We start from the raw sequence: 16,832 nt of genomic DNA, 5'->3' as shown, positions 1-16,832 counted from the left end.
AGGACAGGTGAAAGGGAAGGAAAAGCAGAACCTGGAAGGTCAGGGAAAAAGGACACAGCAGTAGGGCTCTTAAGCTCCTGGTGGAGAGAACCAGTCCGTTCACAGCTTTATCCACAGTTTCTACCCCAACACCTGGCATAAGCTCATGAACTATTTGTTGAGTAAATGAGGTTAATTTGTTTTAATATTTCTATAGTTGCTATAAATAGTTTCAAAATAAGAGATTCCTTCTTGCAGGTTAAGGTTTGATTCCAAGAGGAAGTAATTATTACCATCAGGTTAATAAACTTATTATGGGGGAAGAAAAGATCTGAGAGCCTCATTATAAAGTTGTCATCCAGAGATGAAAAAAGGAAATGACCAAAAATGTGTGCTGGAAGGCAAATCAGGGGAAATTACTTATTTGCAATTTGTCCCAGATCAGTTCCAGCTTCCCAAAATAATTACAGTGTAGAGATAGACTTGGAATTAAGTGTCTTTCTTAAAATCTGATTTGACATTTTAGTCATTTAATCAGTAAGTGAATATGTATTAAACACTAACTGCCAGAGTTTCAAAAGAGGCCTCTTTGCTCTATTAGTGTAAATTAAGACTTAAATTAGTATCCAGTTGATGTTTGAATTATCAAGCAAAGTTCTTCAATCTGCCCAGCGTCTGTATATGGACAGGATGTGTTCTGCACAGGCTGTCCAGAAAGCAGGGTTGACCATGTCTTGTACCGAGGCAGGGGCTGTGTCCACTGGGGTAAGTGACACCTTTTTCTGACTTAGCCGAGCAGTAGCCCTGGTTTTGTATTCACCAGCTCTCTAGTCAGGAGAATCAAGTTAGTTTATTTGCAGCGTATATCTTTTTTTTTTTTTTTTTTTTTTTTTTTTTATCCTCACCCGAGGACATTTTTCCATTTTTTGTTCAGGTAGAGTGGGAGGGAGAGAGAGGAACAGAGAGAGAGAGAGAAACATCGATGTGAAAGGAACACATCGAGTGGCTGCCACCCGCACAACCGACCAGGGCCGGGGACAAACTGCAACCGAGGTACGCGCCCTTAGCGGGAACCGAACCCGGGTCTCTCAGGACCGCAGGCCGACGCTCTAACCGCTGAACCATACCGGCCAGGGCTGCAGCGTATATCTTAACAGGAGATAAAAGGCAAGAAAGAATGTCAAGTTCTTAAAAAACTTCATACATTTTTAAATTAAATAAAAGATCGAAAGAGACTTATTTATAATACAAATTATTGTGTTTCACAAACAATAAAAAGATTGATAAAGGGAGGATCAGTTTAATATTTATGTTATTTTTAGTACAACGAAAGTGCCTACATTTGGGGAAAATAGATGGCTTTTCTCTTCAAGATCCTTGTTTTTTGGCATTAAATAAAAAGCTGAATTACGTTTTCATATGCAAATAAATGTGAATAGATAATAACTAACCTTTTCATTTGTTAAAAAAGGTACAAGATTTCCATACTTGTTATAGTACCAGCATAGAAATATAAAATAGAATTTTTTTTGACATTTTATTATGGCCATTTAATGATTGTATTTTGCACAAAAAACAAAAAATTGTTCAGAAGAGAACAGAAGTAGAACTATTTATGTATAATTTAACAAATGTATTTGAAGGGGTAATGTTCTAAATAAGTCTTTGAACAATTTTTTGTTCAATTATTTATATATGTATATAATACATATATGTATGATACAAAGATTAAAGTATATTAAATATTTAATTTAAAAATTTATATATTAGCACATTAATACAAAATTGAAAATTATACTTTTAGGAATATTATGTTCATTTTCTTCACCAAAAAATTCTAGTTAAATATTTTTTCACCATTATTTATATAAAATTTCAAACATGGAATTTCACCATCTAAAACTCAAGTATGTTGTCAATGGTGCGTTCTTACTGAGTCACAGGAAAACAATGACAAGGCCATTGGCTTTGAAATTAAACACACTTGAGTTTGAATCCTGATTCTGTCCCTTAACCATCACTTCAACATTGGGCAAGTCATTTAATCTCCCTGAGACTCCGTTTCCTCATTTGTAAAACAGGATTAATAGTATTTAACTTTACGTAATATTGTACATTTTCATATAATATTGTACCCTTTGTATAACATTATAAATATACATTCACAATAAGAGGACATGCAAGGAAAATCCCAGAAACATAATTGTACTTCTAATTTTATAAATTATATTGTAAATATTATTATTGTTTCTAAAGTGTATATTTGTAACAGATATTTCCACGCAATATAACCATTGTCAACACAATTTGCATTAAAGTCTGTGCTTGATTAGAAGCATTCAGACTCCAAAGGGATGAGAATTGGAGCCGTAAAGACTTTTTTTTTTTAGCTTTGTTTGTTTTCTTCTCACAAGGAAACTAAGAGACAAAAACTAAAGGATGACCTCCCCAGGCTGCCACAGATGGTGAGGGTGAGCTTCAACATCTCGGATTCTGTGTGGCTTCACATAAGACCAGGGACTTCCAGATACCTGAGCTCATACGAAAACTTGGGAAATGTTATCTCTGAGTTGGGGCTTAAAAATCTTTGGGGCCTGGCCGGTGTGGCTCAGTGATTGAGCATCAACCCATGCGCCAAGAGATCATCGGTTCAATTCTTGGTCAGGGCACATGCCCAGGTTGTGGGCCCAATCCCCAGTGGGGGGCATGTGGGAGGCAGCCAATCGATGTTCTCTCTCATCAATGTTTCTCTCTCTCTCTCCTTCTCCCTTCCTCTCTCTCTAAAATCAATAAAGAAACAAAATTTTTTTTAAATCTGGGAAGCATTTCTAGTAAGTCTTAATCTAAGAGGAAGGGTCCTTCTGCTGCTAATTTATTCATTTATGAAGCAAATCCTTTTGACACTTAACCAGGCCTTGTGCTAAACCTTGGGAATACAATGATGACTAAGAATGACAAGATCCCTGTCCTCACCAAATCTACACATTCTAGTGGATAGTGATGGATGATAACATGTAAACAAATACATGACTATCAGTTTCCAGTTACTCTGTGTGCTATGCTGATGCCCACCAGCCAGAACCCACCAAGAGCACACAGTACAGCATTGGGTTTACTGGTACTGGAGATCTCATTTTGTGGGGAATTGTGGGGCCTTTCAATACAGGACACAAGCCTTATAGAGGGTTTGGATTTGTGTTAGAGGACTTGTAGACTATTCCGGAAGAGCGGTTTTGCTTTGGCTTGGATGGTTAAGACAGTGAACGAAATTCTAGGGTTGCAGTTTTGGTGCAGGAGGTGGCCACTTAGAGCAGTAGTAAAGAACAGCAGTCACTCACATTACGTGGGAAAGGAGGATGTTTGATCATTTCTGTGGTTTGTAGTGTTCTTGTGTTTGTTTCTGCCCAGACATGATTACAAAGTGGTCTTGTTTATTGTCTTTTTGCCATCCTCGTGAGAACGACCCTGTCTGATTTTAGTTCTATGACATTGTTTACATTAAACAGGAGAACACCATGGCCTAGCTGTTAGTGCCAAACCAGCTCCCAGAGGAGGGCAATCCAATGGCTACTTTTTTTTTTTAAATCCTCACCCCAGGAAACATTTTCATTTATTTTCAGAAAGAGTTGGAGGGAGAGAAAGAGAAAGAGAGACATCCATGTGAGAGAGACATTGATAGGTTACCTCCCACATGACCCCGACCAAGCCTGGGGACCAAACCGCAACCAAGGTACATGGCCTTGACCGGAATCAAACCCACAACTCTTTGGTCTGTGGGTTGACACCCTAACTGCTGAGCCAAACCGGCTAGGGCTGTGTTTTTTGTTTTGTTTTTTTCCAAATATGAAGGAAAATCAAGCCAGTTAAATGGAGCTATTGTGGGGATAAATGTTATTTAGGATAGGGTGTTAAGAAAAGGTTTCATTATATATACATACATGTGCAGAAATCTAAATCATGTGACAAAATAAACCATGAAAAGGCCTTAAAAACATGGTAACAAATAAAATAATGGTTGATGAGTTGTATCAACAAAGCTGAAAAAATACAGTGTCTTAAATAAGCCAGAAACGCATTTCTTTTTTTTTTTTTTCCTTTATTGATTTTAGAGAGAGAGAGGAAGGGAGAGGTAGAGAGAGATAGAAACATTGATGAGAGACAACATCAATTGGCTGTCTCCTGCTTGCCCCCCACTGGGGATTTGGCCCACAAACTGGGCATGTGCCCTGACCGAGAATCGTACTGGTGACCTCTTGGTGCATGGATCGATGCTCAACCACTGAGCCACACCGGCCAGGCAGAAATTTATTTCTTTTTCAAATAACAGTCTGGTTGGTTCAGGTTGGTGAGACAGCTTTGTGGCACAGGTAGCTGAAGGCCTTAAGCTCCATTGATCAGTGCCATCCTCAAGAGAATGGTATTCATCTGAGTGGTTAAAATAAATTCACATATAAGACAAAAAAGTCAGAAAAAAAACAAAACTCAGAGAATGCAATTTTTCTTTAAGTTATAAAAGAGCCACATGTTGTACACATTTTTTTCCCACTTGATATACAATTAGCTCCAACACTCATTCCTAGTGACCAGGGAGCTGGAAGGGTTGTCTCTAACTTGTGTGTCTTGTGTGCTCAAGAAAACAAAAGGATTTTCTATCAGAAAGCTTTGCAGAAAAGAGGTTTCAGCAGCTATGAAGGCTAAAAGCAGTAGAAATAAGCTGAATGTGTTACAGGAACAAGAAGCCTGGGAGAGACTGGGGGAGAATGAGTGAAATTAAATAGAGAGGCAGGCAAACGCCAGGCTATTTCAAGCCATCTAAGAATCTGGGTTTCATTCAAAATGCAGAGGAAAGACATTGTGAGATTTTGAGAAGGGATGTGTAGCATCATCTAATTTTTAAAAGGTATTCAGCTATATGAATGTAGATGGATAAAAATAATAAAAGGGAGCCCGGCCAGTGTGGCTCAGTGGTTGAGCATCATCCCAGGCACCAAGAGGTTGCCTATTTGATTCCCGATCAGGGCACATGTCCAGGTTGCGGGTTCCTTCCCCAGTCGGGGTCGTGCAAGAGGCAGCCGATGGATGGTTCTCTCTCACTCGATGTTTCTATCTCTCTCTCCCTCTCCCTTCCTCTCTCTCTCTCAAAAAAAAAAATAAATCATCTGATATAAGTGAGAAGAATGACTAGTGTTGTACAAGAAAGGAGAGAAAGTATAAAACAATCTTCAGTGAGAATGAGAGGCCAAATGTATTAGGCAAATGTAGTAGGAGTGCTGGACAGCACTAAGGACCCACTTGAGGGCTGTGATCACAAATTTAAAGTGTGACTTTTCAACAGCATTGAGTGCTTTTCTCCAGCAATGTTCAGCTTCTCAGGTGAGGCAAGAATTGGGGGGATTTTAGTTTAATAGCACTTTCACAGACCTACATAATATGGGACAGGAAGTTGAGGGTCACAAGCGAGTGATTTTTAATTTGGACCATTGAATCTAGGTCAAATAACTAACAAAGTGAGGGCATGGATAGAAAGTGAAGAGTGAACAAAGGTGGGGACAATGGGTTAAATGGGATCATAAATCTTGGAGTGAGAGTGTTAAATTATATGAACTAGAAACCAAAGATGATGTCGAGAGAGTAGAGTACTTAAAATTGAGGTTTTGAAGAGGCTGAATTTTTTGGTAGTGAAAATTTTGTGGTATGGCCATGGAAGTGATTGGACGAGATTAAAATGGATAAAATGTTTATTATTAGAAATGTGGATGTAAGGAAATGAGAAGGAAGATTGTTGAATAGAATTTGCACATGTATGTGGAAGTCTTCAAGGATAATAAATTTAGCAAGTAATAAATTTGGAGATCAGAATTTCTTTTCAACATAGAGGGTTAATATGTGAAATTGTGTTATGCTCTGTAGTTTTAGAAAAGAAAAGGAAAAATAGTATGGAAATGGGCAGAACTGTTAAATTTAGATTATTAGTATGTCCCAGGCAACATTTTAAGCATTTTATATATACCAGACTATTTTATATCCTCCTCCATTCCTCATTATTTTCCACATTTTGTAGTTGAATAAACAGGTTAAATAAGTTGTCCAAGGTTGCTAATGAATAGTGGAGCTGAATCTGGGCATTCTGACTTCAGAGTTCACATTCTAATCACTACAAAATAGTTATCTTCTTAGAATCAATGCTTTGGCACTTTAAAAAAAAGTTTTTTTCTTTATTGATTTTAGAGAGAGAGGAGGGGAGGTGGGAAGAGAGATAAAAACATCGATGAGAGAGAACATCGATTGGCTGCCTCCTGCACACCCCACACTGGGAATTTGGCCCACAACCTGGGCATGTGCCCTGACTGAGAATCAAACCAGCAACCTCTTTGTGCATGGACTGACACTCAACCACTGAGCCACACCGGCTAGGCATGCTTTGGCACTTTTTAATGTTGAAGCTGGTAGGATGGTAAAGATGGTGAAGTGGTGGTCATGAGAAGGCATGATTTTAACAGGAAAACCCAGAGATCGTGGGGTGCTCTTAAATACTACTGAGTGGGTTTTTGCCTAGAGAAGAAACAATCTCATCAAAGGACATAGAGATCTAAAAGCTTCTTAATTCCAGAAGAACTTACACCCTGATATTGTCTTTCAGAGATGACTGTGGACTAGGTTGCAGCCCTATGAGGAATGTCCTTCCTAGAGCTGTGTAAGAGTGAGAATCCAGGGTGCCAGCACTAATGGGGAATGTGAGACCGTGAGGGCTTCTGAGACCCACCATAAATATGGTCTCAAACAAAACATATAAGGAGTTATTTCCAGCATTCCTTGTGCCTCAAAAAGTCTCTCCCAATTGGAAAAAATGTTAGTCACACATACTTTGGATGAAATAAAAAATATAGCTATCATTAATAAATCAATAAATGGCAACTCTTCCAATGGAAGTAAATCTTCAGAGAAACATGTGATTCCAATGGCTTATTGTCTCTTTATTGGCTAGAAAGTTCATTTAACAGTAAAACAAATTCAGTTGAAAATCATTTATTAAGATAGGCGTAATTATCAATAGTTCATTGATCATTCCTTTAAGATGATCCTATTTAATCACTATTACCTCCCCGTATCTGAGAGAGTTAGGAGTTGAGTCTTAGAAAAAAGAGTGTATTTTTCTCAATTTAAAAAAAAAAAAAGCATTCAGTCAAATAATAAAAAGCAATACTATTACTTTTCGGGGGTTAATGACATGTAGTCTAGACTTTGCTGTAGGACCCTATTAAAATCTCTCACAATTTGGTTTAAAGTGTCAAACATTTTGCCTGTTTAAACAACCATTAAGTGCTTTGCAAAATTACAAACATTCTATATCTGACTTAATTAATATCTACTTCAATTATACACAACACATCATGCTCAAGATCTAGATTTATTTGAACACACTTAGTTCAATTTCTATTAATACAGGAAAATCACATCTAATAAACCACATTGTAGAAGAGACATTTCCATACAGATATAATTTGATATTTAATTAAAGGATGATGTCATGTTCACATGGAAATAAAATATTTATCCTGTCAGTAGTAGTAAGAACCTCTTTTCAGTATGTAGGGTCTTCTGGGTTTATTCTCATACAGTTGACGTTTCAGAATGTAAGGAATTTTTCTCTTTATAACTTCTTCCTTTTCAGTTTTTTCATTTCCGTTATCAAGAATATCTTCCTGAATTAACTGTAAGATAGACAGAATATGAATGAAATTTACATGTATGAAGTCTTCCATTTCAGGGTATTTTTCTACATCTTATCTCATCTGCTGTTCAGACAGTAAGACATATGTGAATAAGATATACAAGGTTCAAAGCAGTGTGTTAAGGTAAGAATTGTGTTCATCTTTGTGATTGATTTCTAAATTTGAGGGTGCTACATTAACACTAAACGTAGAAGACTATGTTTTTAATTATGATGCATATGCATTGAATTATATCACAAGTAGTACTTCATTTCAACCCACAGCTATTCAGTTTTGGAGGATGAAAAACAAAAAACAAAACTGTCAGACAAGCCCCTTCCTTAATCTTTTGCTTCTCCCTGTATACAGTCTGTAATTACTTGTACTATGCTCTGAATGATATTATCATATTATTATAAATCACTCAGTAGCATTTCAAATAGCAAAGGTTCTAATCTTATGTGCACCTGATTTGTCTGTATAATACTTTATTGAGTTTTATTCCTCCTAGATATATAAAATATAATTGACATTTTCCTATGTTAAAGTGAGTATTTTTCAAGTGTTAATGACTTAAGCAATATTTTCAAGACAAAACCATTTAGCTGGGATTGGAATTAAGGGATAAATTAGTTCAACAAGTGAAATGAAAACTAACTGTATGGTTATTCATTTGGAAAACATATTTTGTGTGTAAGTTAGAATAAACACTGGAAATTCTGTTTTTCATTTCCTCTTTTCCACAGGGTATCTGTAATTGTAAGTTATAGAGATTTTTATATTAATAGGGAAGGCACCCCTAGTATTGGTGTATCCCCATAATATAAAACATTAAGCAAATAATGCTTAGAAAGTTCTCTGAAAGAAATGTTTCCCTTGTTGGGAACATTTTTAAATTTTATTTTCTTTAAAGCATGTTTCACTCTTCCAAAACAAACAGATATTCCCAAACCAAAGATGGTGAGTTACCAGTGTAGTAAATTACTTAGGCATTGCTACCACAACCACCACCAAAAACTGCCTGAATATGCCATTCATTTAAGCATTTGGATCAAGTCTACTTAAAAATATATCCCCCTTTTAAGATGGAAGGAAAAATATTTTGCTCAACTCCAAATATTTGAAGGACACTTTGAAGATCTGAAAGAATGCTAACTTCAATGCATTGTTTATTCTTCTTTAATATTTATGTCTTCCTATTATGACAATGATCAGAATTTAAAAATTGGTACAATTGAAAGATAACTATAATTATTTTTATATATTTTTTTTGTTTTACCTCCCAGTGTTGAAAAGCCCTGCTGTGACAGATATTTCGGATCTGGTACATTGTCATCATTGCTTCCAAGCTAAAGTCATCTAAGGCAGTGGGAAATTTCCTTCTTGTAGTAAGCTCCTCTTCATGAAACTCTCCTGTGCCTTCAGCTTGGCCATTCAGGTTATTTACAAGGCTGCAAACATTCAGCAGAGTCATTTTCCAAGAGGGAACACTTGCTTTACTGACCTGAAATATTGAAAAATATATATTGCATTTAAAACTTATATGAATAAGAAATACATTTATTTTATGCTAAGTCATTACATTTTAGGGTCTAATTGTTACTCTAATAAACACATTGTCATTAATTTGGTAACTTCATATCACAAAGGTGACTAGTGTCAATACCTCATATTCTCTATTTATAAAAAGGCCATAAATTTATACACAAACATACACACATACATAAGCCAAGGAAGAAAGGAAAAAGAAGTGACAGTAAGTAGAAATATATAGATATATATGTATATCATATTTCAGATGAAAACATTAAATATACTGTTCTCTCTCTCTCTTTTTTTTTTTTTTTTTGGTACAAGCTCCTAGTGAGAACCGAACCCGGGACTCTCTGGTCCACAGACCGATTCTCAACCGCTGAGCCTAACTGACCAGAGCTGTTCGCTCTCAATTACATTTCCATTTAGTGTCTAATGGAGCAGGGTCTAAGGTGTTACTAACAGATTTGAACAATTAAAGTAGTGAGACACGGAGATGTCATAGGCAGCTTACCAATTTATGTACAAATTATAATATTCTCCAGCTCTTGTCTTAACCACTATTACCATAATCAACAACTTTCCCCTGTGCCAGCAATAATCAATGAGAAAAGATAAGGATATAAGAAAAATGTGACATAATTACTAAAAATTAACAAACAGTTCAAAGGGCATAGATGGAAGAAAGCACAAACTTTTCCTAAAGGATGTAAAAAAAAAAGGAAATGACTGCTAATCCATGATGGGAAGACTCAATAACAATAGTTTCAGGTGTCAATTCTTTCTGAATTATTCTCCAAATGTAATCCAACTGCCAATCAATCAAAGTTCCAATTTGGAAAATATGGGGAGTCTGGAAGTTAAAAGAGACGATTTGTCAGAATAATTATGAAGTTAATTTAGAAGTATGAATGTGTGAGCTAACCAAGAAGATTTAGAAGAATAAAAAGATAATGAGGAGGAACTTACTTGACCAGATATTAAAATGTCTTTCAAAGCTTCAGGAATTAAGGAAGTGCATTAATAGAGCGTGAATAAACTTAAAATTCAACAGAGTATAATGTTTTAAACATAAAACTCAACAGAATATAAACTCAAGATAATGTTCAATAATAGATCGAAGTATACATCAGGGTGTAGCATATAGCAACATTTTCACTTGAAATCTTGGGGACAGTTGGCTATAAGGAAATCCGGATTTAGGCCTCGTTATAATTTTTCTTGACATATTATAGTCTAACAATACCCAGATGGGTTAAATACAAATAAAACAATGTTGAAATATATATAATTTTTATAAGCCTAGAAAGATATTATAACTATCCAAACTGGAATCCATAAACAAGAAAATTATTAAATACATAAACGTGTGAATTCTCTCTCTGGAAAATTAACATTCTGAACTAAAATCAAAAGCAAGCTGTAGTGTAAAAGCTGACACAATGTGTTAATGTTCTCAACAAAGGTGGCACTCTTAAAAAAGAAAATGGTGAATACCCCAACTAAAAAATAAAATTAAACCTTGGAAAAGTAATGTAAGCAAACCAGTCACAGGATCACATATGAAAAAAATATGTGGAATGATGTTCAGCTTGGCTACCATTAGATCAGGCTTTAAAAGTACAAGTACACTGAATGTTGTACTTATTGTGAACCTGGGGATAGAGACACTTTCTTCCCTAATTTTTTTTTTTTTTTTTTGGTCTGTGTGTAGATTGGTATAACTTCTTAAAGAATGTTTTGGCAATGTGTTTCAAAATGATAAATGTGCATACCCTTTGATTAAGATTTTTATCCTAAAGGCAGGCAAATCTGTGAGTACAAAGACATTCACTACAATGTTTTCAGTGGCTTGGAAATTCTTTCAGCTATATCCCCTGAAGATGATTATCCAGCCATTGCTTGAATTTTTCTGCTATGAAAACTTAGAGGCAACAATTCCACTGTGTGGCAGCAACACCTTATATCCTGACAATGAATGGGATACTGTAATTTTAGAGCTTTTTTAGCGATCATCTAACTGAGCATTTTCTATAGTGTATTTCTTAGAACACTGGTCCTGCACTCACTGTTTTTGAAAAGGAATTCCATTGTCAAATACATTGGAAAACTTCAATGTAAAGGGAAGTAAAAGGCTTCTTGAATTTAGGTATCCTCGGCGCTTTTTACTTGCAAGTACTTTAACTTTTCAATAGTGCCCATATAGTATCCAATGCTCTTCAAACTAATTTGGACACAGAATGCTCTATTCATAAAGTGTCTGTCAGGACTAGTGTTGTCAATTTTTATTTTGGGGTGAGAAAACAGTTCATTGTCTTCTCTTCTGCCAGTTAAAGTAGTCACTACATCACTCAACACTAGTGTTTAATGTCACTTTAACTAACTCTCATCATACCTAGGAAGCACAGCAGTGAAAGTACTCTTGACAAAAGGATGTCTACGTAAACGTGTATTTGAGAACATTCTGTATAAGGGTAAACTATTTCATTCAGAAAAAGGACAAAGACTCTCTCCTGACTAATACTGAGTCAAGATCCTCTGAGCCCTCTTCTTGATTAGGTCCCAATCTTGGGTCCTGTCCTTGGTCTGCTTTAGTCCAGTTTTAGCACAAATTCTGCTGAGTCAATATAATGAAAATGCCTCACCTTTGGTGTCTGATCACCCTCTATATATCTGATATTTTATCAGATTCTCACTCTCAATATCAAAATCCCATTGTATCGCCTTGAAAAAAATCCTCCTCGCCTTAATGTTTCCTCTTAGTAATTTTCCATCCACTGACTCCCAGCTGCTCCTTGCTTGTAAATCCATACTTGTCCTTATCAGTTTCAGAGTTGAGTCTGATCTCTGCAAAACCCCATTGTAGTAGGTCCTTTCAAATAAAGTCTTCCTTACTATTGTTAACAAATATTATGAATGATTTTCTTTAACAATAAACATTCTTACTTATTATTTTACACTAATGTTTATTATATACCTAAGCTTATAGGTAAGAAATTTAGAATATTTTCTTCTTGTTTTTGACATAAGGAAAACTGAAATATTTGTGGTTCTTTCTTACCATTATTTGACTTACCTTTATAATACTAAATAAGATCCTGGTCAAATTTCTGTTTTCTTAATTAAATGGAACCTAATCTATATGACTAATACTACTTGTAATATACTGAACTCAACTGAGTTCAACAAATGGTGAATTCAAGCATTTCACCTAATTGAAAATAATTAAAGTCATCTGTGGAGGAGCCCTAAAGTTTCTACAGTTGAATGCAAAAGTGAAGGTTGGTAATGAATCCTAGGTTCCATTGTTAGTTTATAAATATTTATTAAGTTCTTACTGTAGACAAGTCATTGATTTTGATCATAGAAAATTACAACATTCCAGCAGTTTTTTGAAAGCCAGAAAAAAACGTACTGTACCGAGTTCTCTTTCTCAATAAAAATATACCAAAGCACTAGCAAACATAATTCTATGTATACAGCAAAGGATTTTTGTAATTAAAACATGCTCATCCAATTAGAGAAGAGAAACCTGAGATGGCGAAACCTGAGCTGGAACATTGCTTCTGAAATTGGACCGGAGTTTTGAGCACTTACTTTCTTACCGTAACATCTGTTGGGTCTTCGGCCTTGGTACCCAGTGTTATAACAATGAGCAGCAGGTGAATGCCTCACCTCAAAATTTGATTTTCTTTGACAAAAATCTTTTGGTTGGGAACCCTGTCCTCTAAGTCTACATTTAGATATACACTGGGTGAATCAATGTAGTGTGGTAGCATGGTAACCAGGTATATTCTAATTGAGTTTTTTTCCTTAGGTACAGATTGGGATCTAGAAACCTTGTTTTCAAGACCCCGGGAGATGAGTAATAGAGTCTAGTATACAAAGTTTTACTTGATTCACTAAAGAAAAAAAAAATGAGCAGGTACAAATCATACTTCTGTTATAGGAAGAATTTTAATCCAGGAGTGGATTTAATGTAAACATTTAGGAGGAGATCATAAACTCCAACCACAGCATAAAAGAAAGAAAGAAGAAAGAAAGAAGAAAGAAAGAAAGAAAGAAAGAAAGAAAGAAAGAAAGAAAGAAAGAAAGAAAGAAAGAAAGAAAGAAAGAAAAAAGAAACTACCTACTTGCTGAATAGCAAATAGTTCATAAGTCATGGTTGCAGGATTAAATCTCAAGGCTTCTGTTTGTCAACCTATTTCTCTTAATAGTCTACCACATGTCTTTCATGGATTGTCATGAACTTTCATTTTTTACTTTTCCCAATATAATGAAAAAGGCAAAATGTCACTTAATTCTCATTTACGTATTTAACTGGAGGCCAACATCCCATTCATCATACACAATTCGATGGAAATGGAAACTGGATTCTTTCAAATATATGTACATGTCCACATAAATAATACGTGACTATTTAATTAAAGTTACAATATACTGATTGATAGTCACTATAATTTCTTTCCCTGTCACCTCAACACCCTTAACTCCTTTGAACTCAAGGAAAAGTTTCCCGAAAAAGGAAATGCCTCCCAATGAACTTTTCAGCCTTTATGGGAAGTTATTACCATAGGAAAAGGACACCATGTTTATAATGAGAGTTCCTATGTTTTTCAATCCTTGGTTTAAAAAAAAAAAAAACTTACCTTTGATGTGTGCACATTGGTCAATAAATCTGCTTCTAATGCTTTCATTTCCTCTTCAGAATCTGAGTAAAATCAAAACCACATGTTTACTATATAATCACATATCATATAATTATATTGTAAGCTGTAGATTTTAGATTTACCTAAAAAAAAAAAAAAAAAAAAAAGGTTTTAGAGGCATGTTGTCTTTCCTATGCATTTATTCTATTTTAAGTAGTATTCAGAAAAAAATATAGTTTTATTTTAAACTATGAGGCAGCCAGAATAATAAAAGCACTTCTAAGAAAATAAGCACATGAGTCTATGGCAAAAGGGCTATTGATGATTTGGAGTTATTTGATCTCTAAATCCAAAAATTAAAAAACTGGTCATGTCATATAATAGAAATGTCATCATATATGCTGGTTAATTTTCACCTGCAATAGTTTACATATGTAGAAGATATGCACATTGATATTTTAAAAAACAGCATAATGGAAAGCTGTGTACAGAGACTTTTTGAGACAAAACAAACAACAATAACAACAACAACAAAAAAAAAACAACAAAGAGAATTGCTTACTGATAATTTTAAAATAAAAAAGACATTCAAAATTACTCAACTTGAGATGCTATTTTACAAAACACACTTTGAAAGATTTGTTTTTCTACTTAAAATAATTGTTGAAGTATGTGTACTTAGAAATTTTATCAGTCCATTAAGAAAATTGTTTAAACAAAAGTGATGTTCATTAATACATGTACAATAACCTTAAAATGCATTGTGATTTTTTAAACAATATCATTTCCAGTTTCCACTAATAAATATTCTACAGAAAAAAAAGAAGTTAGAAAATACTACAAAGTAATTAACAAAAAGTTAAACAACACTACAATAAGATGACAATTCAAACTAACTTAACTGTATGTCATAAAACAGAGTTTAAAAACTGTCTTCTTTGACTATTCATTCATTTAAAAAAAGCATGACACTTGGAGAAAACACTTGTTAAATTGTATGTTGGACTAAATAATACCAGAGATCATTTTTAGGGGCCCAATCTGTTTCTCAAAAGAAATGACAAATTCCTTTAAGCATTTTTGAAAAATGTATACCAAACTCCCCATAAAATTTGACTTATCACAACAAGAACTTTTAAAATTTAATGAGCAAGTTATTTAAAAAATAACTGAGTTTTACTCACATGCTGTTAGTATACTTCTAACCTCATATAATTATTAGATAAAAACATAGTTTTAGAAAATATGATATTTACCTCATAAAAATATTTGCAACGTAGAAGTCCAAGGTTTTTTAAAGAGCAAGAGAATTAAAATATTTGATAATTAACCTTTATATCTTTATACAGTCTGATAGATTTAATTTAATAATTTAAATAAAATTATAGGAGGATTTTATATTAGACATTTCAAAGTTATATTTATATGATAAAAGTATAAAACAGGTTAAATATTTTTTCCTGCATGTAGTCTCTGTTTTTCTTTTCATTTTGATGTGATCATTTAATTATTTTAAAAATTAATTAAAGCATATTGCAGTCATTATATTTCTTGTTACTTTTCTAAATTTAAATCTCACTTTTAAGATGAATTATTGACAGATATTTAGAAATACATGGCTTCTTCATTGTTACATACAAAACACTCTAGGTAAATAATTTTCATTAATACAATAATGCCAACTTTCCAAATATATTTTGTTATCAACTCAAATGGTATGCAAAATAAAAAGAATTAATAAGATGCTTATTATTTGTCACATAAAAATACTATATAAAATGTGTTCTCAAAAGGACTTGAAATATTTTTGTAGTTTTCTAGAAATAATATTTTAAAATAATGCTTCATTTATTTTTTCATTAACCATCAGTTTTCAAATGGTTACCTTAGCACACACACACACACACACACAGTTAAGAAACATAATTGAAGGGAGGGAGAAGCCACAGCATCCTAAGGGAATGAGAATGAGACAAAGCGTTCCGAATGCCATGGGTTTTAATTAAGGGTTCGCACTTTGGCAGGCACCGTATCTATACTTCTCATTAGACAGTGACCAGCCTAGTTTAAGTTTTAGGTGTTTTTTGTTGTCTCTAGTAATTACGTTCTAAAGAAGGACCTGCAGTGTTTCATTAAAAATCCCTTTTATTGCCTTGCAGATTTAAAAACAGAAATCTTTCAGTTCTTGTAATCATAAAGACAGAGAAAGAACATATTCAGCTTCTATCACTAAAATTGCAAATCCAGAATAAGGGAGAAACTGTCCTTCCTGGAGACATTCATGTAAGTACCAACACACTACACAAAAGGAAAAAGAAATCACTTCAGGGAGTCATGAAATGCAGCTAGCTTACCTGAGCACAGACCCCAGGAGGTGAAAGTCAGGAGTATCATGCACATCAGCTGGATTTTCATTCCTGCCATCATCTCCTTGAGATTCCTAGGGAGTCAAGTTCGTAAACGTCAGAGTCAGGCTGAAAGAGGGCTCTCTCTAGTGCTTCCTCTTGCCTTCAGCTGATTTTGAAAGTGACTGAAGTATGAGAGTTGCTTTGGCCATTCCCTATATATATGTGTGTGTATATATATGTATATATGCAGGAAGATGATGTCATGGGAGTACACAGGGATTATCTTTTCAGGATGTGCCCTCCCCTCATCTCCATTCCTCCTCCACTTCCTCCTCCTTCCTTCCTTGCCACCCCCCTCCCGAAAGTGACATCTTCCCTAATTGCTGCTGCTACTTCAGATTTCTGACACACAGGAGTCATTTCAGAGCAATTCCATAGAGAACATACTTTCAGTACCATTGTTTCCCCATTTCCTCTCAGTCCTTGACTCCAAGGAGTCATCATTTTGATTTCGTGAGGCAAGAGCTCTGTCGTTTCCAGTATAAAGAACTTCTCCAGGATGAATGCATGACATTGGTGATTCTTTAGGTTTGAAAGTTCTTAAAGAGTTA

The 16,832-nt window shown here is 34.6% G+C and overlaps 1 protein-coding gene across 1 annotated transcript; it reads right to left on the bottom strand.

Moving 5' to 3' along the window:
• Positions 1–7,538: 7,538 nt before the first annotated feature.
• Positions 7,539–16,412, bottom strand: NTS (neurotensin). The gene is made up of 4 exons (XM_036253052.1): positions 16,228–16,412; positions 13,874–13,935; positions 8,971–9,195; positions 7,539–7,691 (listed from the first exon to the last, which is right to left on the bottom strand). The coding sequence occupies exons 1-4, from the start codon at positions 16,298–16,300 to the stop codon at positions 7,539–7,541; spliced, it is 513 nt and encodes a 170-aa protein (XP_036108945.1). The 5' UTR covers positions 16,301–16,412.
• Between the last annotated feature and the right edge of the window lie 420 nt (positions 16,413–16,832).

This window comes from Molossus molossus, unplaced genomic scaffold (assembly GCF_014108415.1).
Source record: "Molossus molossus isolate mMolMol1 unplaced genomic scaffold, mMolMol1.p scaffold_m16_p_10, whole genome shotgun sequence".
Classification (NCBI taxonomy): Eukaryota; Metazoa; Chordata; class Mammalia; order Chiroptera; family Molossidae; genus Molossus; species Molossus molossus.
This window is presented reverse-complemented; position numbering and strand designations above follow the sequence as displayed.

Excerpts from the sequence above, each read along its gene's own strand:
- NTS (XM_036253052.1), bottom strand. The coding sequence starts at position 16,300 with ATGATGGCAGGAATGAAAATCCAGCTGATGTGCATGATACTCCTGACT. Across the intron at positions 9,196-13,873 it reads CCAATGTGCACACATCAAAG|GTCAGTAAAGCAAGTGTTCC; the intron begins GTAAGTTTTTTT and ends TCAATATTTCAG. Across the intron at positions 7,692-8,970 it reads GGGCTTTTCAACACTGGGAG|TTAATTCAGGAAGATATTCT; the intron begins GTAAAACAAAAA and ends TCTATCTTACAG.